A 21,329-nucleotide genomic window follows, 5' to 3' on the forward strand; every position below is an offset into this window, starting at 1 on the left:
AAATACCTAAGAAATAGTCAGATATTTTAAAAATGGTACGAACAATTTAGGAGTTTTTTTGCAGTCGTATGTTTTCCTACGCCAGAGTTCAATATAGTCTCGTTCAACCATCGGCTGTCTCCGTACATCTCCGACAAGCAGAGAGTCAGTCTATATTTAAAGGTCGCATCATCAAGCTATCACGTGACCTGGTATCTGTAACTTGTCGGAGATTAACGGAGACAGCCGAGCATCTGGTTGATCGAGACTAGAGTTCATTATTGGTTGGATTCATACACTTTTTAAAATATTTCGAATACCGATACATAGTTTGATGAAATCAATTCTATTTTTGAATATTACACAACATTATTCATAAGAGGTTTTCTCGAAATTCTTGTCGGAAAAGTCCGAGAATCCATATTATAAAAATGTGCGTACATGTAATTCAAATGGAGATTATAAGCTACTTGCCAAGCAAATAACATATCGTTGATTTTAAGATAAATAATACCAGGTACTTGATAAAATCAACTTTCGTCAGTACTTCAGTACTTTGATTGTGAAATTGTATCTATTAGACCTGGAGCAGACAGGTTCATTTCTTGACCTGTTTACATCCTCCAAAATTAACGTATAGTATACATGTATGTTTGCTATTTTAATCCCCTTTTTATTATAAACATTCTGTATATCTCCGATTTGATTAGACGTAAACAGATCTGAAAGTATGGAAGATGTACCTGGAACCTCCAAAGCTCCTTATATAATGCCGGGAAAATCTACAGAAAATTTCTTCCGCCTCTGTCAACTCATCATGACTATTTGTAGCGATTTGCTGCGGGACATCCTAAGTCATTACATTCAACCCTCTGACCTAAGATCGGAGCTAGATAAGAACAGAAAAAGGTTGGAAAATAAAATGAACTATCAGCAAAGAAGTCTTATATACCCAGCCACCGGAAATGCACCTCTAGTCGCAAAGGACATGGATATAAGTGTAATTTACATCATTTTACGCAACATTTGCAAGATTTCTGACCATAAGAAGGGCTGGGGAAATGCTCCATGCAAGGGTGATACAAGCATCGCAGCATGTATAGAAAGAATAAGATTGCAAAGGAATTCAATAACAGGTCACTCCACAAATGGCACGGTTGAAGATGTCGAGTTTCAGAATATTTGGGCTGAACTAAAAGATGCTATTGTCGAGATTGAGAAACGATTAACAGGCGGAGAGTTATATCAAAGGCTTGTAGACACATTGCTTACTTGTAATCTCAACCCTACGGACGCAAAAATGTATAAAGAGAAGTTCGACAAATTGCAAAGTGAGTGTAAATTTACAAAGATAAATATAGATTAATAAGATAAAACGGTTAAGCCAGTATTAATATGATGAACAATTCTGGCTGTAACACTATATTTGAGTGGCTTAATTATTTCATGAGGTCACATGAGTCACTCGGGTAACTTATTATCCCCTCGCGCAACTTGTTGCGAAGGGGATATAGCATCTCTACCGTGCGTGTGTGTGTTCGTATAAGTGTGTGTATGTTTGTATGTGTGTTTGTGTGTGCACTCCATTTCAATTTTCTAGTAATAAAAAAAACCTTCCAATAAAATTTCATCAACCTTTGCACAAATATGCCTCATTGTAAAAGATTAAAACAAATGCAGTGTCATTTTAATTGGTCAAATTTTTATGCAAAAACTTAGATAAAATTACACCATTGTAAAGGAGGGGGGCATACATTATGACAAAATTCGTTCAAAACTAAAAATATTTATCATAGATTGCACACTTCTGTAAAATAAAAAATGCATGTGCCTTTCCAAACCATTAATACTGTTACAAATTATTATTTCATTAAATCAATGTCATAATCAACTTTGTATATGAGTTATCAATCGACATTTCTGAGTAAGAGTTATCTATCACCCAGAACGAAAGTAGCGTGACAGAACAACGTTACGGTGAGTTAATAGAGTTAATAGCTTAATGTGTATTTGAATGTTTGTTATTATCCCCTCGCGCAACTTGTTGCGAAGGGGACATAGCATCGCTGCTGTGCGTGTGTTTGTGTGTTCAGCTTGGAAGCAAGTTAAAGAAAACCCTTGCACGGAAATTTATCAAACTTCGTGTACCTATTTGGCATAGTACATGTAAAAGGACAAAGCCTGGTAGTTTTCAAGTCAATTAATTGAGTACTTTTTGATATATCGTTAAAATAACAAAATTTTAAACAGAAATCTTATGTACGATTTGACAATAACTACTTCCGCTTCACTTCTTTGAAACCAAAGTGAAAGTAAGCAGTTCAAATCAACAACTTGATATTTTTTGAATTTAGATCTAGTACAGGTAAAAAAAACGTAGTTTGTGGAAGTAATGGAGGGTTAGTAGAATGTGGTTTTCTCATTTACATTTACATAACTATATATTCCTAAATAATGCATCCCCACACAATAAATCGTGTCGCGAGGGGATGCTCCGCTTAGCGGTGCCCTTGTTGCAATTGGTCTTTGTCCATCGTCATGCGTCGTCCGTCGTCTGTCGTGCGATAACAATTTTACATTTTTAAATTCTTCTTGAAAACTACATATAATTTGTGAAATTCATTGCTCTACCACCTCCAGGAAGCCATAGGCGGGTCCAAATATGCAAAAGAACCCAATTTTCAAAAATCTCTTCTCTACTCCCATGCATGTAAAAAAAAACCCTGAATGCATGGTCATGATGTCCATGAATCCATCTACCATAAAGTGTGAAATTCATGGCCCAGGGTCAGATATTCAGACCACAGGGTGTGGCCAATATTGCCATATAGTATAAATATATAGAATTGTAGAAAATCTTCCTCTTACTCCCTTATATTTGAGAAAAATAAATGCATGATTATGTGTACATGAAGCCCTCCACCTAAATTTTGAAATTCATGACCCCTAAGACAGGGGTTCAGGCCCCAGGACGGGGCCATAATAGCCATATAGTGAAAATGTATTATGTCTTAGAAAAAATGTTTCTTTACTCCCATACATTTTTGAGAAAAAACTTATGTATGGTGCTAATGTCCACGAGATCTTCTACCTAAATTGTAAAATTCATGGATCGGGATTTTGGCCCTATTGCCACGCCTATATCGTCATATAGTATAAATGTATTAAATTTCAGAAAATCTCTATCATATGTATTTGAGAAAATTACATGCATGGTTATGACGTCCATGGAACCCTCTACCTAAATTGTGAAATCGATGGTCCCTTGAAAAGAGGTTCAGGCCCTATGGCTGGGCTAATTTGACCACATAGTAAAGATGTATTGACTTGATATTTTTCTGTACCTTCACAGTCGTTGGAGAAAAGGGCATGCAGTGTTATTATGTTTATAATGCCCTGATGTTTAATTCTGGAATTCACTCCAGGGCCATGACCAGAATTAAGGCTTTTTATCGGGTATCACGGTGATGGGGGATACATATGACCATGTACTTTTTCTTAGGATCATTGCTGTTTGTTATCCATAACAATTTTAACCCCATCTTGTACACAGCATGATAAATTGTGTCTCAGCAATAATGAATTAAATATGAATTCTTTTTTAGGAAATCCACTGAAATATTCTTTGCATTGTGGTAAAAAGTTGTATGCATTTTGTGTGCATTATAAATGAAACTAATTATCATTAAAGATTGACTATAAAAGGCCAGCAGGTTACAAGTTTTGACCCCTGGAACTTAGCAATAATCCGAGATTCCTTCGACTCTTGTAACCCCCCTCCCCCAAAACTTTTTCATGAATTATTGTTTTTCAAACATCAAATAATAGAAGTGGGGTAACAGTCAGAGGAGTCTAAGATTAGGGTTTAAACTTTAATTTGAAGCTTAAAATGCAAATGAGACTCTGGCATGTCAAACTTAGGGTTGTGGTATTCAGGTGACCATCAAGGCCCGTGGGCCTCTTTTTTGGTTTTATTATTAATACGCCTAATTCACTGGCATTTGTTGTAAAAAAAAAAGTGATTTTAAGATTCGTATTCATAAGCTGTCTTTTAAGGAAGAAACTTTTTTTTTGCTTATATTATATGAGTACAACATAACTTGGGGTAATTCACTCTTTGCTGTTTATAAGTGAATGTAAATAGTAATGAAATCTGTCATATGTAAATTATGCTTTTTCATTTCATATATAGGTCAACTCATTGTTAAACAAGGTAAGACACATGTGCATCAATCCAAAATACATCATTTTATAATTAATCAGTTTTACTGGTTTCAACTATTTTTCAATATCAAAGTTCAAAACCTTTGTAACTGTGCACGTGGTTAGAAAAATACACAAATTAAACAAACTGCTATGTTAATGGTTTTTTGTGTCTTACAGCTATTTAAATATTAAATATAAATTATTAGTGTTCTATATGTATATAACTGCAAATAAATATTACAAGCATGAACATGTTTATTTTTAAAATACTTTAGTTAATAAATGGCAACACGTTTATTCTTAAAGGTACATTGATTTTTCTTAATTGTTATTTTCAATGTGCGTTTATTTTTTTTTCATTAATTTCTTTTATCAGAGAATATCGAGAGCATCGAGCAAGAACTGCAAGGTAATCAAAATGTGTAAAAGGTTTCTAAAAGTATTCTATTTATAGGGAAACAATTTCCCCTTGGTATCTTTTTCAACAAATAAATATTTTATTTGAATTTAAGTTTTAAAGTATTGTGAGAGAAAAAAGAGATTTTTACCAGAATATAATGCATGTTGCAGATGAGGTTACCTCGCTTGATTTTCCAATTATATACCTAACACATCTAGCAAAGTTGCATGCCATATACTAGTAATGTAGGTTTATCAATGTATTATTTACAATGCCTTGAATATCCATGAACATAAATGCAGAAGTGGCAACTTTATACCCGAGTCGTTCAAATATGAAAAAAATACCAAACATTACTAATATAAATGTACCTCACAGTATATGCATTAGAACCAATATTTTAACAATATACACTATAAACACTCATCCTTAAGTAGTTTTCACCGGTCGAAAATCCGGACAAAGTTTTACAAGCCAAGAGAGAAAAGGGAAATATCATACTTTTTTATATTTGTAGAACAGATTTCCATGAAAAGAGGTAAATAAACTAATATTTATACTTTCATGTATTTAGTAAATGCGAGCTCAGTTTGCGTTGTCGTCATGTAATCCATATAAATATATTGTATATTCTCACAGTAATGCACAAAGTTTAAATTAAAATTATATTTTTTATGAAATTATGTATAATTAAGGTCTTCCGTTTCCAACGGAAGACCTTACTATTATTCAGAAAAAATTTCAAATTTCTTATTATTTTTTTTTTTCTTCTAGACGCCAACTTTGATCCTTAATATCTCGCTCGTTTGTTCACCGATTGTTTTGAAATTTTCAGGACTGATAACATGCCGCGTGATGTTGTCGTTGCATATTTTAGTTGAGGAAAATCCCCATTCGGTTTTGAGTTATTCCCCTTTTAGTAAAATTTAACGACTTCTTTTGTCCAGGGGGGTTTAGCTATAACGGTGGCTGGCAGAGTCTCAAAGATGGGCTGGTTTGGAAGCTAATACATTGAATTTGTGCGAGATATATTTTATATATTATTTAAATGCAAATAAAAGGGGTGGTATAGATGTTGAAACAAAGGCAAGAAAAAAATTCAAAAAAATTCGCGTATTTTCCGTGTTAGTTTCCTACCTGATAAAAATTTGTTATAACATGTATTTTAAAAGATCTTGGTCTTACCAAGACCTTTCATTCGGTATACAGAAAAAGGGGCTGGCCCCTATAATTAAGGAGTTAGATGCGTCAAAAGTTTCTTGTCAATAACTTGTAAAGGAATAAAAATTTCTAATGCATTATTGAAGCAAAGTTGTAAAGAAATTAATTTTGAATCCTTCCGTGGTATTCAATTTAATGTTTTCGTAATTTATAGCCAGTATTTGCAGAAACAATTGTTGTCAGTTCGGTCCATTTTTGTGGGGGTGCGCACGTTTAGGAGGTTATGAAAGGGCTTTTTGTAATGCACTAACTGATACATGCAGCGCGCAAAAATAATTCTACATAAAATTCCCAAATGTTTTTATTCATATGTACATATTCATTTCATAAAGATGAACGTCTTTGACCTTATTTTTGTTGTTTGTTTCATAACTGTGCCCCTTTCTATATTTAGATGCATTACGAGACTCAGGTAACCGATCGATAGAAGAGTCGCTAGCTGTATTCAGGCCGTCGCCTTGACGACAGTGCATATGCTTGTAGAGCTGGACGTACACATTGTTTAACGCCCCACTGTGTTACTGTAACAGAGACATTTTGAATTGTTTCAGTACTGGGAGATGTGTTAATTAAATGGTTCGAATGCATGGTAATTAAACTCAACTTTTCTACAGTACGTATACACGGCCGTCATATAAAGCACAATGTGTATTACTGACATGACAAATGTACGCTGGCAATTTAAACGAACGCGGGATTGCTCCCGATAGAACATTTCTTTTAAAGCAAAACAAAATACTGATTTCCGATGGATATAATATTATCATCGTGGAGATGATTTTAAAAAGTGAACTTAATATTCGTATACGATAATATTTGAATCCAAAGCCGCTATTTTTAAGTAACGGTTATTAGGGATACATGTATTAATTATGACTTGCCCCGCGTTTCACGTTTTTTACTTGCAATGCATCTACAAACGAAAATACCAAACAACCTTCGGCAGCAATTTATAAATAATTTATTACATACTAGTACACAATATTAAAGAGATAATTAAATAAATTGTGCTTTATAATTGTACTCGCTATCTTCCGTGGAAATAATGGCATGGAAAAAATGTTGTTCAATGTTCATCAAAAACGATGTAGCCTTAGCAATCGAAAATAATTAACAAACTGTATATTGATAGATTGACACATTAACAAACATTCAGACCCGCAATGTATTTTTTGCAAATTCTATAAAATGTAGACTCAATAAGTTAATTTTTCCGTTTGGGGTATTTTGAATCACATGTGTACGCTATGTGTACATGTACATATAGATTAATAGCCATATAGATAAACACTTTCAGTGTTGAATTTTTAAAAGATATTTTGTACATGCAAAGCAATCCAATGCAAGGGCTATTAAATTCGAACAATGTACATACGATAGGGATCGAACTGATACTGGTTCTCCTTGTTCTACAAACAGCGAATGAAATGCGAAGTATTAGGGTGTTATTTTTTTAAACAAATAAGTATTGCTCTCTTAAAACCTTGCATTACTAAACAAAGTATTTCATCGGAAGCATTATTAGTTACCTTAGCTGCATATATGTAGCTCTCCTTCTGGAAAAATTGAGTACCATCCGAAATTTTTCATAGCAATAGCTTTCCAAAAAGCTTGCCTGACTACCCAAATTTATTCAATGGAAGCATGCATGTATCAATTAGACTATCTTATAAGAAATGAAATTTAATTTTCGCTGCGGATCATAAATTATTAAACTGAACGTGCAGAGTTTAGAAGCAATTTCAATCTTTTTCTTCGATCGAGTGCATGTACCTGTATATCACTGGAAATTAAATCATTTCATTATTTTAAATCATTTTAGGAATGTACATGTATCGAATAATCTCAAACAGCCAAATTGAAAATTGAATTTGTTATATATTAGATGCAAAATCAAAGACATTTTGTTATTTCTAACCATATAGGAAAGGATATTCAAACACGTACATGTAGCATCGTTATTTGAAAGTGTGTGTGTGTGGGGGGGGGGGGGGTTAGGTGGGCAGCTTCATCAAAAAAAAATCTTGACAAGGAATTTAAAAAATGGGGAATTTTGAAAATCCTAATCCGTAGGTGGGAGGGGGTATTTACATTTTAAGTTCAATTTAATTCAATTAGAATTACTTTATTTTTTGGTTCCATTTATTACATGCTCCGACAAAAGTGAAAGATCCATGATATCTCTATTTATTATATGACCAGTTAAGAAAATAGAGTGGGTAAGACCATCTACACATCATGTGCTCTGGCCTAACTTGGACTCGCCCACTAATCGGCGAGCCAAAATTATGAATGAGACGTATTATGGCGCGAAGTCTTTCTTTACCATTCACGCAACAGCTGAGATCTCAGATAGATCCATCGGCATAGATCCACTGGGAGGGTGTCAGCTAATAACTACATATATTATACTTTGGATTGAATGTTTTAGAAGAAATCTATCGAATTAACATACACACTTAATTGACTAGCAATTGTTAGATGTACATTTACATTTGTACACGCGAGTGAAACCCTTTTCCAGATGAATGAAATCGCCCAATTGATCGAAAATCGGGTCACACGTACCCCACTTCGGCGAATTACTTGTACGTAGCCTCTCCAGTAAATATTCCAATTATATGAATTTATATTTGTTTTAATTAATCCAAACTGATGATTCTGTGTTAATGATGATAATCCAACACCAACTATTACTTACATTGTACTACTTAGACAATGTGTATCATCTTGCGATGACACCTCCCTCTTTTTTTTTGACCTTTCAAATATGGCAATCTATTTTTAAATCAGGATTACACACGTGCAATGTGAAATGCCCTTTTAATTGAACACTCTTGCTCATTGTGCTTATTACATCCCATATAACGTTTTCATCAATTATGAATATAAATGTTGACACATTAAAGATGCATCCTCAGGCAATTATTAATTCAAGCTTGTGGGTCCCCCCCCCCCCCACTTTTTCTCACAGCAACTAATTTTTTTAAAATTTGCTTATAAAAAATTGAATTATCAAGGATGTAAAAAATTTATATAAAAATAAGGAAATTAGGATTGAAATTGGGAGTTTTTTTTTTTTTTGCTTGTCAAGATTTTTTGGATGAGTCTGCCCCCCCCCCCCACACTTTCAAAAAGGATGCTACGTGCCTGCATAAAGATAACAACATTCAAGGGCCTTCCGTCATTTTCAAGCCATGATAAACATGATAAAAAGGACTCTCAAAATAAGAAAATAGACGCAAAGTAAACTGCATTCATGGCATATGTTCACATTGTATGATGTGTCTCAAAATTCCTATTTTGGACTCGTCCACTATAACTACGAAAAAATTAATGAATGAGACATCCTGATTCTGGCGCGGAGTCTTGTAAATGAAATTTCCATTGATCTGAATGGATTTTTCCGTGAGGGTCGGGGTACTAGGTATAAAAACAAATTTAATCGTTCAAAGTTTTGAATTGTTAACAACGATATATCAGATCGAATGTTTTAGAGCGATTTATAAATCCAAAATACAGTCATTTTTAATCTGTTGACGCGTGAGCATATGTATTAAGTAGGCGGGCATCCCTACACCCTATTAATTGAAGACAAATGAAATCGCGTCCAGCAGAACTCCCTGGCATTTTAGTGTTTGTTATTATAAATTTATGATTTTGTTTGTTAATAACAATTCAACATCAATTATTAATTAACAATGTACACTCTAGTACGCTTATACACAGTTTTGTTGCGATGACCCCCCCCCCCCCCCCTCCCCGGACATTATACCTATTTTTAAATCAGGATTACACACGTGCTTGCATGTGCAGAAGACAATCTGGAACTTAACTGATAACTATATCATCTCTTTGGAGATTTATTTCTCCGTAAGCAAATACGTGTAGTAACTGATACATGCAATTGTGAAAACCATAGAGGAATGCATAATCTGCGCATAATAACTAACTGCTTGATGCAATATTTCTTTTTTCCAAAATGTTTTAAGTCAATAATAATATGAAAATATATGCTTGACTTCATATCGGAAATTACTCATTTTCTTTATTCCCCTTTTCAATAAACAAAACAAACCAACAGACCAAATTGATCCAGATAAATAAATTATCAAAAATAAACCAAAAAAACAAACTACAATTTCATCCTTCACCCACAATATTGCCTTTTCGATATTTGTCATCGTGGTAGATCCGTGTAACAATCTATTAAATAGGTGCTTGCACGACATAGAACCGGCCCTTGCTGATCAACGTTTTCATTAACACATATAAAGGAAAAAAAAATATTTAGATTTTTTCTTGGATTTATTTTGATGTAAATAAAAAAGAGAAGAAATTAGTTCTATAATATATATGCGATGTAAATCTTTTTTCCACGCAATATTTCGTATAAAACAACGAAGAGTAGTATCTTGAAACTTCATTCAAAATTTGATTAGACCTTTAAATTGTAAAATGCTAACATTGAAAATTGTGCCCGATTTCTTTTTTTTTAAGATAAAACTTTATTTAAAAAACTGATTCTTTGAGACAAAATAAATAAACATAATCAGTTTGATATTCTCTAAGTGCAGTTCTGTAGCTCTTAGTCTGAAAAAGAATCGGATGGACGACCTAGGACCCAGATCGTCCATCCAAATTTCTTGAATATTGGCATTTCTTTCGTACGCGGACGCATGTTGGCCGAATACTCACCAAGACTAAATGGTTCGTATTTTAAGTTTTAACTGCGTTTAAAGGTAATATTGGAATTCCGATAATTTTGAAAATGATTAATTAAATAAAAATGGTTAAAATTACCGTCAAATTACCGGCATCGGCCTTCCCCATGCGCGAATCAAGAATAGTAGGGTGAGGGTTCCAGACCCCACCCCAACCCCCGCAAAATTTCTTTCCATTACATGTACAATATAAAATAACAAAAATATGCCTCGGACATCCCCAGGCAAACTCAAATAACCGTCAAACACTCAACCCCCACCCCAGGAAAATTTTTCTTATCTGCGCATGCCCCCTCCCCCCCCCCTCAAAAAACAAAATTATTCTTCAGAACCCCCTGTAAAATTTCCAGGATCTCCGCATACATTCTAAAAGATTCATTGGCCCTTGCTTTCGATAAAAAATGCGAGTAAAATGTTTGGTCTTTTTACGTTCATACCGGGCATACCCACTGTGTGATTATTATCGTCGTCCATATTCTGTGTATATTGAGTCAATTATGATGATTCGATAAGTTTCTCAAAATAAAATGCACATGCAAAAAAACAACATGCGGCGAATCAAACTTCAGACAACTTTTAAAGATCTGTATTTGCTTATATACATGTACTTTGTTTCTTTTACACAGTGTTTATACATCTAATATTGCACCATGGTCAGGTATCAATTTTTATATTATGTCACAAGTATGACGCAGCTACGACGGAAGACCTAATCGTTGCTTGCAACGAGCTCGTCTCTAGTTATAAATATTTTTCACGTAAATCCCTACATACATCTGAAAGTTTTGGATATTTTGAAGTTAGCATAAATATTTTATTGCCCACTAAGTATTTTTTTCTGATTAAAATCTAAAGTAAGTTTTGATTTTATTCAGAAGCGTGTAAAATTTGTTTATTTTTCTTTACAGAAAGAGTAGATAATTTAGAAAAGAAGGTTGAAAAATGCAGTGGTAACATTTTCTTACATTTAAAAAACATTTTTATAAAAAAAAGTTAACCATATGAACTTTTTCACCTTATTTTGTATTTTTACTTCAAAAGATGAGCTTCTCGTCATACAGGTGTTGATTTTAAAGGAAAAATCTCCATAGATAATTGACAATATACTATATAAAAATGTTTATTTAAATTATTTTTTGTAAACTATTCAGATAAAATTCAATTGTTTTAGAGAGAAAGAGAAAAAATACAGAGTTTTCTAAGCGAAGGAAAATTGAAGGTACGAAACACATCAGTTGAAAAATGAGATTAAATGAGAATTTGTTTTTTACAAAACAATTATAAATGTTTAGCATTAACATATTTACATAACATTTCTCGAACTATTATATTAATAATTTAAACAATAAAAAGCTTTCTTAGGTGATTCATTCGGGATGTGAAGGTAGTGACATTGCAGAAAAACGCGGGTTATGTTTATTTTTTTCTGCAATGATCACTATGATCACTACATTTATAGCCCGAATGATTCATCAAAGAAAGCATTTTATTGTTTATATTAACATCTTTCTTTAAGCTAATTGATAAATTGATTAGGAAAAGTAAATAAAATTCACTAAATTACTGTTGATGTTCGTTAGTAAGTTAGGTAAAAGAAACAGCCAAATCGTCGCCTGTGAGACTTTGAGTCTGACATCGTCATGATTATTTCGTGCAGTCCGTGATTTTTCCTAGATCGCTATAGATTTGGACCAAGTGATAAACAGGGCGTGTCGATATCTGTCCTGTGATTTTCTTGTCAGTTTCAGCTGCTGTATATTTCGACCAATCGATAAATGGGGCTTGTAGATTTCAGTCAAGCTGTTTTTATAGAGCTATGAATTAACTATAAGTTTCCGTAAGAAATAGTGGGAATAATACTTTGGAGATGTAAATATATATGAATGAATATCAAGATTTTGATTAGCATAGGTAACATCAGCAAATAACATGTAAAACATTGTTTGCACATTGTTTGCTTCTATCTAATATGAAAAACAAATTTCTATATTAACTTTTGATATAAAGGTGTCTCAATCTTAATTTGAAATATAAATTCTATTTAATTCTAACTAATGTTGCTTCTTAACAACAGCAGTTAAGTTGAATAAGTTACGGCCGGGATTATTTATCTTGTGTTGAAAGCCGTCATACTCAACAAAATATGATGAAAAATAGCAACTGTTTTTTTCTATATCTGGTAAATATAATATATTCAGAATTGGCGAGATAATTGACCAAATTAATATGGTACAAAAATTTGTTTTACAGATCTGGAAAAAAGACTTAGAAGATTAGAAGGTATAAACATACATCATAAGTACAATATACGTGTACATCATGCATAATGCAGATCATCTACAACATAGTTACATTTGTTTTCATATATCCTTACTGAAAAAAAAGAATGAAAACGAAATGATGTTTCAAAAATAAACATCTAATTTGTTTTCCCCCATGATTGAATGACAATTTGATGACTATTTTTCACCGCATCCTAGTTACTGTCTTTTTACAGATCTGGAGAAAAGAGTAAAAAGTTTGGAAGGTAAAAACTATATACTGTAACAATATAAGAATTATTAAATTTTTAAAATATTTAATAAACGACTAAAATTCACAATACAATTTAACATAAATTTACAGATGAACAAAGGAGACTGACATCTAAGATAACAGGTATGTTCGCAAGCTCTAGAAGTACCATTTTTTAGATTATGAAAATAGGAATATACATCTGAAAACAAGATAAATGATTTCTGTTGTCAATTTTATAAAATTCTAGCGCCAAAAGATTTGTTTAAAAGATTTTTTTTCTATTGTGTTGTTCTCCGAGATATACTTTTACTTAAACCAGTCGATTCTAGATATATTTTAAAAAAATTATTTCAAAGCCAATTAATAGGAACGTCACTAAATGTAAGGTATTACTACGATATATTTACGATACTTTAATGCTTAAAGTTTTGCATTATCTTAAAGTATTTTGATTTTAAAGGAGGCAACGTGTCTTTTCCAAGTAAAAACTAAACAAGATTACTTATTCGTCAAATTTAGTCGTACTCTCAACTCAGAATCGTCAAAAAAGGACAACAATAGCGATTCTGATAGTAAAAAGGTGGTTGATATTATAAGAAAAATATAATTAAGTTAAATTATGAATGGGATAACATTTTTCAAAATATGAAATTATTTTCATCAATATAAATATTACTTTTTTTACCTTCAAAATCTTTAAATAAACATTCTTGAACATGTGTTGAACATGATTGTTCCTTTTTCCCGCCCATATAAAATGTTCGTCATATATATATATATATATATATATATATATATATATATATATATATATATATATATATATATATATATATATATATATATATAGGCAAACATTACTCAAACGTATGTTTACGCGCTTAATTAGTATGGTGAACTCATTAATTAAAACAAGGTTTGGGACTTGTGTCTTTTTAAATTCATGAAATTGTATCAAAGTTATATTTCATAATGTTTAATATAATAACGTATTTCTTATTTTATGATTTAATTCTAGTTGTAACGCGGCATTTAATTGAATAGAAAAATTAAGTTAGATTTGTATAACCTGGTCTGCATGTCACAAGACACGTCATAATGCATCAACGTCGAAAACGTACTAATTCGCTTAACGTTACGTTTGAATATTGAACAGATTAATATATAATTTTAAAAGTAAAACGGACTCAATTTTTGCAGTAAATTACAAAAAATTAAATTATAAGGAATAAACTCAATACAACAGCAAATTGGATTAAGATATAGAGAATACCGTCAAAATATGTTCGTTTCTTGGTGGCATGTTTAAAGGTTATTAATTCTATAAATGTTAACATATTTCTAATTATTCGTTACATGTACCACTTATACATAAAGAATTATTAAAAAATTTAATAGAATGCATCAAAAGCCAATATCCTCCACAACTCCAACAAAAGAAAAGTAATTAAAGTAACCCAAACCTAACACTTTCGATCAGAAGTTGTCAGACTATTTCTCAAATCCAATGCTTTTTAGCAAAAAAAAAAACACCACAAAACACGTGCAAAATGAACTCGAGTCGATTGTTTTTTTTGTTCATTTAAATCAAATAAAAAGGAAAAAAAAAGATGCTAGTGGACCTCACAAATGAAAATCAGGGTTTTGGCCATTTATCCGCAAATCTAATTTAAATAAGCTTTTCATTTCATGTTAATGGCGGACATGGATTTTTACCTTATTGAGTCAATATAACTTTTAAGTGTATATTTGCGCAGTGGACGTGAAAACATATAGTTCTTCATTTTAAAATTACTTCGCTCTTGCAAGACCGAGATGAAAATATTAGCAATGCTGATAAAATAAAAAAACCTTAATTGTCAAAATTTACAAATAAGGGAGGTCATAAAGCTTGGGCCAAGAGACATTGGAAATAAAAGTTTTACTAGTTTTTTGTATTAGCAAGTCATCGTTGCTATAGATGATGTATTTAACTCTTGATTAGCGTATAATGTTGCTAATCTTTTTACTATTTATCAATATCAATATTATCATTGAAATTAAATTCAATTTTGAATCTAGAATCAGAGCAAGTGACAAAAAAGGGAACCATGATAGGTATGTATTGTAAAATATTTTATACTGTTTGAATATATCTGAAATCATCTAGGTCTTTTTGAGTCTTGTATGTTTAACGACTCTCTTTTGAACGATGATTATAGTTTTAAGTAAATGCTAGTCATACGTTTAACCATGTTTTGTTTTAACTTTAAATATGATAATCAATGAAATAACATTAACTAATTAAAAACTATTTTGTAAAAGTTTAAAAACTTTTGAGTCATTTATGCTTACAGTATACAAATAACTCAACAGACTTTTTCTGTATTAAGAAGTAGATTTGTTCTGCAATAGACATTTAATCTTATTTAACATGAAGGTAACATGTATCTATTTCTTGTGAATTGCAAATAGTGTAGGAGTATTGACATCGCGTTGAGACAGTAAGAAGCTATCTTATAGTTAATATTGTTTGAATAAAACACAGAGCGGTAGGTGCGACGCACATATTGAACATTCTAGAACTTTGAAGATAATTTGTTTTATGTCAGATACAATACGAAACCTTTATAAGCGTGGTGTGGAAAATGATGAAGAAACTGATGATAGTAATGACTTGTATAATGATGATGATTATGATGATAATGAAGATGATTACCAGGAGGATGATACTAAGGACAGTGACAGTTATAAAAAAGAAGACAGCGATGAAGACAATTACGGAAACTCTGATGATAACTCAAATAATTACACTTATGATGATGATGATGATGAGGATAATGATTTTGATGGGCCGTAACGATGATACTATTAATTTATCTAAAACTTTAGGACCAATGATTTATAAAACTATAAATTTTTCGATTTATGACTTATTCTCTGATTGTCAGTGAAAAAGGAAAACGCTGCAATTTTAAAAATGCCTCAACTTTATTTCCTAATTATTCTATTGATTTTTTTAAAATATATTTTTTGTTAAAACGGAAGATAACAAATGTTTCAGCCGATTTTGATGAGAAATTTAGATCTTATTGATGACAAAATGTGTAAGATAGCTTCTCAAGATATTTTTAGTCGCCAATTCCGGTCCCAAGATATTACATATTTTATGTTTTTGCTTGTTTACAATTTTTCTCAAAAAGTATTTAAGATAAAACTTTTAAATTTTTAGAGATAGTAGAGAGTTTACGACCGCAGTGCCCTTTATAAATTCAAATGTCCGCTGTCACTTCCGGTTGTCACTGGGAGGAAATGAAAAGCTTAAATTTTTCAAATTTGTTGACGTGAATTTTTCAAAATATTTTTATTCGATAGAAATGTTCTCAAAACTTCCGAATATGAAATTTGTTATAAACTCGATCCACGCATTCTCGAGATTTTTAGCTCATAAGTCCTGAAGCGAGAGTCCACGTAGCTCAGTCGTTAGAGTAGTAGATGAAAATAAAATTTTTCTTCTTCCTTAACTGTGTTAAGATTGATGATTTATATTTGAAATGATAGATTTTACTTATTTCCAATTTAGTTTTATAAAAAAATCACAATTATACCCAATCATTAGGTATAATTAAAGTATAATTATATGTCCTTTGAAATTCTTATTGAGGTTTAAATGGAATTAAATGACCTTTTTTTTAGAAATGGTAGAAAAGAACAAATATCCATATACCGGTAGTCTGCTTTATGGTGCACTCAAACGGAAGACCTTTCGTTGCTCGCAACGAGCTTGTAGTTTCATATATTTCTTCTATTAAGTACATAAAACGCTTAAATTCTTAAAAATGTTGAACATTAAATCTAACTTAAACCGCAAATAAACATTACAATTTTCATTGCATTTACTTGTATTAAACAATAATGCTGTCGCGCATACAACATTCTGAGTCATACTGAAGGTTTGTTTTTCCTACTATATAGGCACATATTAGATTGAACAATAGAAATTAATTAACTTAATCAGGCGTGAAGATGGCAGTCGATTGATTACTTTAGAGCGATCGGCGGCAGTATCAACACCTTCTTTAAGAATGTGAACGAAAGATTTTTATAATGTAGCTGTTCTTGTTTATAGTTTCTTAAGTAGTTTAGTAGTAGCTTTAGACTTTGTTTTCTTTGGGTTTTTTTTGTAATTTATTTTTTTTTTTGGTCCTGAAGAAGGGACTTGTTGTCCCGAAAATTTGACAATTTCTATTGTTCGTGTCGTTAGCCATTTTTAGTGCTTTATATATTCAGTTTACTGGCTTAGAATCTATAAATTAGATCCGACACTTTGAAGATGCCTAGTGTTGTTGATTCTATTCAGTGCTTTATATATACATATTTCCATTAATACTTAAGTCGCAATAATTGTTCCATTTTATCTATTAACTTTTTGTATAAATCTTAGTCTGATCCAAAATATCTACCCGCGGTGCATGATGAACTCGTCCTACACTTTTCGTTAATCAGTCAATCCGCGTTCTTGGTTACCCCGTTCTGGAAAGTTCTATCCAATTCTCTCACCAGAGGTCGTGCTTATAATTAGCAAGTGAATCAGTAAACTAAAACTAAAATCGCCCACTAAAGAAAAGAATTGACTCATTTTATTTATTCAAAATTTGTCATATCTAAACTTCCATGTATTCTCTAAATAGGCCCACAGTAACTATATCCAAAATTAAAACAATTTGTTAACAATTCTCTATATAAGGATATGAATATTATGCTATATTTTTCAAACATGAATTTGTTTAAAAATTTGGTAAAGCGTTTGACAAACCTGTTATAAATTTCTTTTGTTATTCTCTTTATTATTATAATGATGCCAACTTTCCTAATACCCGGGATATCTTGCTTTTGTAAATGGGTATTGTTGTTGAAGTGAAATAAAGCATAATTAAATGAAAAATCCACTTTTTACGTAATCATTCAGTATTATTTCATTGCAAGTATATATTTTGATCGAAACTATCACTGACTTGGATCCGCCAAAGCATGTCCAACACCTTACTCTCATTTTTACTATTTCGGGCTTGTTTATCGAAAATGAAAGTAGGTTTTTGATTAATTTCACAATAATAGCTTATCAGTTAAAGTTCAGTTAAATCGGTTATACCTTACAGACATCATCACACATGTGTTGAATTACCAAAGGTGTAAGCAAGTACTTTGGTGCAGGCATTTTGTAGTTTATTTGCAAAATGCCTTTATATATATATATATATATATATATATATATATATATATATATATATATATATATATATATATATATATTTATATATATATATATATATATATATATATATATATATATATATATATATATATATACGGCGCTGACTAATTTGAATATATATATACGGCGCTGACTAATTTGAACCTTGATTGTCACCGGAGTATCCTGTTTTCCCGATTACGACAAAGAGCACAAGGTGGATGTGACCGGTCAGCAGGAGAATGCTCTCTCCTCCATGGCACCTAATCCTATCTCTAATTTTTTTGGTGTCCATGCTTGTTTGCTCCGATTTGTATTTTTTCTTTGGACTTTTGATTTTGAACATTGTTCGTTATCACCATACGTCATGAAACATGTAAAAAAGAAGTGCATACTGACAGTTTTTGTTTAACGTTCATATTTGTATAAAAATTACTTCATTTTTATATGTATTCGTCTTATCTGTTTACTTGCACTTTATTTTGAGATTCACCAATACCAGAATGCATTACGTCAGCTCGTCTAATGTCAGCTATTGATGTGCCTGGCAGTGGATGGATTGACCATATCGCCAACGTGAAAATAGGAAGATTGTGGGTGAGTGATTATGACAAATTTCTTAAGGAAGTCAACTTTCAAAACGTCATTCAGACCGTTACTGATGCCAGTTGTTCCTTTGGAAAGTTTGACGTCACCAGTGAAGGGTTCTTATTGTACGTCCGTAGAGAAAATATAGGCTGTAGCATTCAAAAGATGACACCAGGTGGAAAAAATGTTATCATGTTCACATCAGATTCAAATATGATTATGTGTATTCACAGTTCCAAAATTAACATGGACCTCATAGTATGTGTGCACAATACAACAAACAATTCCGTTCAATTGGCAAGGTATGGCAGTACAGGAGAAACGATCAGGGACATTGCAGTGGACGGACTTGGACAGGAACTGTATAAATACCCAATTTACGTTACGGAAAACAGGAACGGAGACGTTGTGGTTTCTGATAAAGAGAAAAAAGCTTTAGTTGTTGTAGACAGCTTTGGGGGACATCGGTTTGACTATTCAGGCTATCACTCCCAGCTTAGTCCCGGTGGTATCTGTACCGACGTCTATAGACACATACTGGTGGCTGATTGTCATTTCAATAATTCGAGTATCCACATTCTTGACCAGGATGGAAAATTCTTGCTTGTGCTTTTGTCAACTCAAGAGTGTAAAAATATTCAGTTTTTAGCTTTGTGTGTGGACGACAAAAACAATCTCTATGTTGGCGATGAGGGCAAAAAAATTAAAGTTTATAAGTACTTGAAAGACTAAAAAGTATAACCAAGTTCAATTTTGTACGATTATTTATCATGTCTTCATATTCGAATTTTTTTCTACATAAGGGCATTACTTTTTTGTTTGTTTTTCTTTTCTAATCGTTAACAACTGCCATCAAATACAAATGGCCAGTCTTTAATAAAACGCCAGATTTACTCTGTTTCTAAGCATAGCATCAAATGGAGAATTGAACACACGTACAGCACCGCCATCAAGTTGACAAGAAAAGGCAAGCGTATACGATGCAGGATGCATTATTAATAACAAATTAACAAACTTAATTCTATTTTACCATGTCCTCTCCCACAGCCAATCACATTCAACTGCAGTTTTAAGGATTGTTGTTTCCAAAACGAAATTTAAACTTACAATTTCATTTACATAACAAATTTGATTTTAATTGTTTATCTAATATTGATTTCTAGTTTTATGTTTTAACACACAAATAACAAAACTATGATGTTGTTTACTTTTTATCTATTCTAAAATGAATGTTTTTGTGAAGAACTATGATAATCTTCAGCTTATCGTGTTAGTGTATCAAACTACATACAAAAATGTGAGAAATAAATAACAATTAATGTAAAGATTTGAAAGAGTGAGGAAAATTATATATTTTGCTATTAAGTCCTATAAGTTTAATAGATAGAAACAGTGTACTGCATTCCAATTTCATTGTCGTATTTTGTACAACCTGCCTACCAATTGACACTTTCAATACAAAAATAAATACGTTACCGTGTTCGTCGGATTTTCTACATTATGCATTTATCGGATTTTTAAAATTTTTCATACAAGTTGATATATTTTATTTTCTCTTTGTTTAGCGCAGTATGAATATCATCAATCCTTTTATATAATTTGGAAGTGAAAAAAGAACTAGATAGATTGCACAATCAGTTTGTACTGGTCGAATACAACATATCTTTTTGTTAGGCTCATTATGAAATCTGTATATTAGAAGAACTTGGAGTTAATTCCGGAAGTGGCAATCCAACTTTTCCCCCCAACTTATCATCATGGCTCTTTTTCCAAGAAGGGAATTCTTCAAAATAACCTGTCAGTTTTGAATATTTTCAATATTCCCAACAACCAAAACAAATTAGAATTACCTTACCTATCTTGAATACCTATTCATAAAATTCCTTACAAACAAAGATATGTTGCGGGTTCCAGTGAATGTTCTATGAAGCCTCTTTCTTAACTATATGTAACGCAGTCCGAGCAATTATCAAAGTTTTATGTTTCTTATGTTGTGACACCGTAAAGCTGCTATGTTTATCTGTTAGCTTGCAGCAAATTTGTGGCTAACAGTATGCTAGAAGCCAATTTGCATACAAATTCTGAACTTTCCGCAACTTTGCAGCAACTGTTTGCTACAAATTTGCACCAAACGTTCCGCAAATTTGCAGCAACTGTTTGCCAGAGGCCTAATATTTTGGTAAGGGTTATTATCAAAACCTGCGGTTTTACCTGTATCGAACAGAAGCAAGTGGCAACAGTGGGTCGCCTTATTTGTTTTGTTATTGCTTACATGTTACAAATCAATCAAACTCAACATTCTGTACATATAATTAAAAAACAGTAATTTTTGTTTTATAAAAAGGTCAATGTTGCCAATGTAGAATTTAGACATTTAAAAAGTAACCATCATTGATGATCACAAAACTTAATAAACTGAATACAAATTGTAAGCTAAAACGAAATTCTATACATCGTCTGT

At 31.9% G+C, this 21,329-nt stretch overlaps 1 protein-coding gene across 1 annotated transcript; it reads left to right on the forward strand.

The window, feature by feature from the left end:
* Positions 1–695: 695 nt before the first annotated feature.
* LOC128169748 (uncharacterized) lies at positions 696–20,471 on the forward strand. The gene is made up of 11 exons (XM_052835835.1): positions 696–1,310; positions 4,172–4,192; positions 4,562–4,594; positions 5,103–5,123; positions 11,439–11,480; positions 11,702–11,749; positions 12,781–12,810; positions 13,028–13,057; positions 13,156–13,188; positions 15,109–15,144; positions 18,768–20,471. The coding sequence occupies exons 1-11, from the start codon at positions 710–712 to the stop codon at positions 19,598–19,600; spliced, it is 1,728 nt and encodes a 575-aa protein (XP_052691795.1). The 5' UTR covers positions 696–709; the 3' UTR covers positions 19,601–20,471.
* Positions 20,472–21,329: the final 858 nt, after the last annotated feature.

The sequence above is a fragment of the Crassostrea angulata genome, unplaced genomic scaffold (assembly GCF_025612915.1).
Source record: "Crassostrea angulata isolate pt1a10 unplaced genomic scaffold, ASM2561291v2 HiC_scaffold_204, whole genome shotgun sequence".
Classification (NCBI taxonomy): Eukaryota; Metazoa; Mollusca; class Bivalvia; order Ostreida; family Ostreidae; genus Magallana; species Magallana angulata.

Bases quoted from the DNA above. Each gene is read 5' to 3' on its own strand.
- LOC128169748 (XM_052835835.1), top strand. From the start codon at position 710: ATGGAAGATGTACCTGGAACCTCCAAAGCTCCTTATATAATGCCGGGA. The intron at 4,193-4,561 runs GTAAGACACATG...TTCTTTTATCAG, and splicing joins TCAACTCATTGTTAAACAAG to AGAATATCGAGAGCATCGAG. The intron at 4,595-5,102 runs GTAATCAAAATG...TTATATTTGTAG, and splicing joins CATCGAGCAAGAACTGCAAG to AACAGATTTCCATGAAAAGA.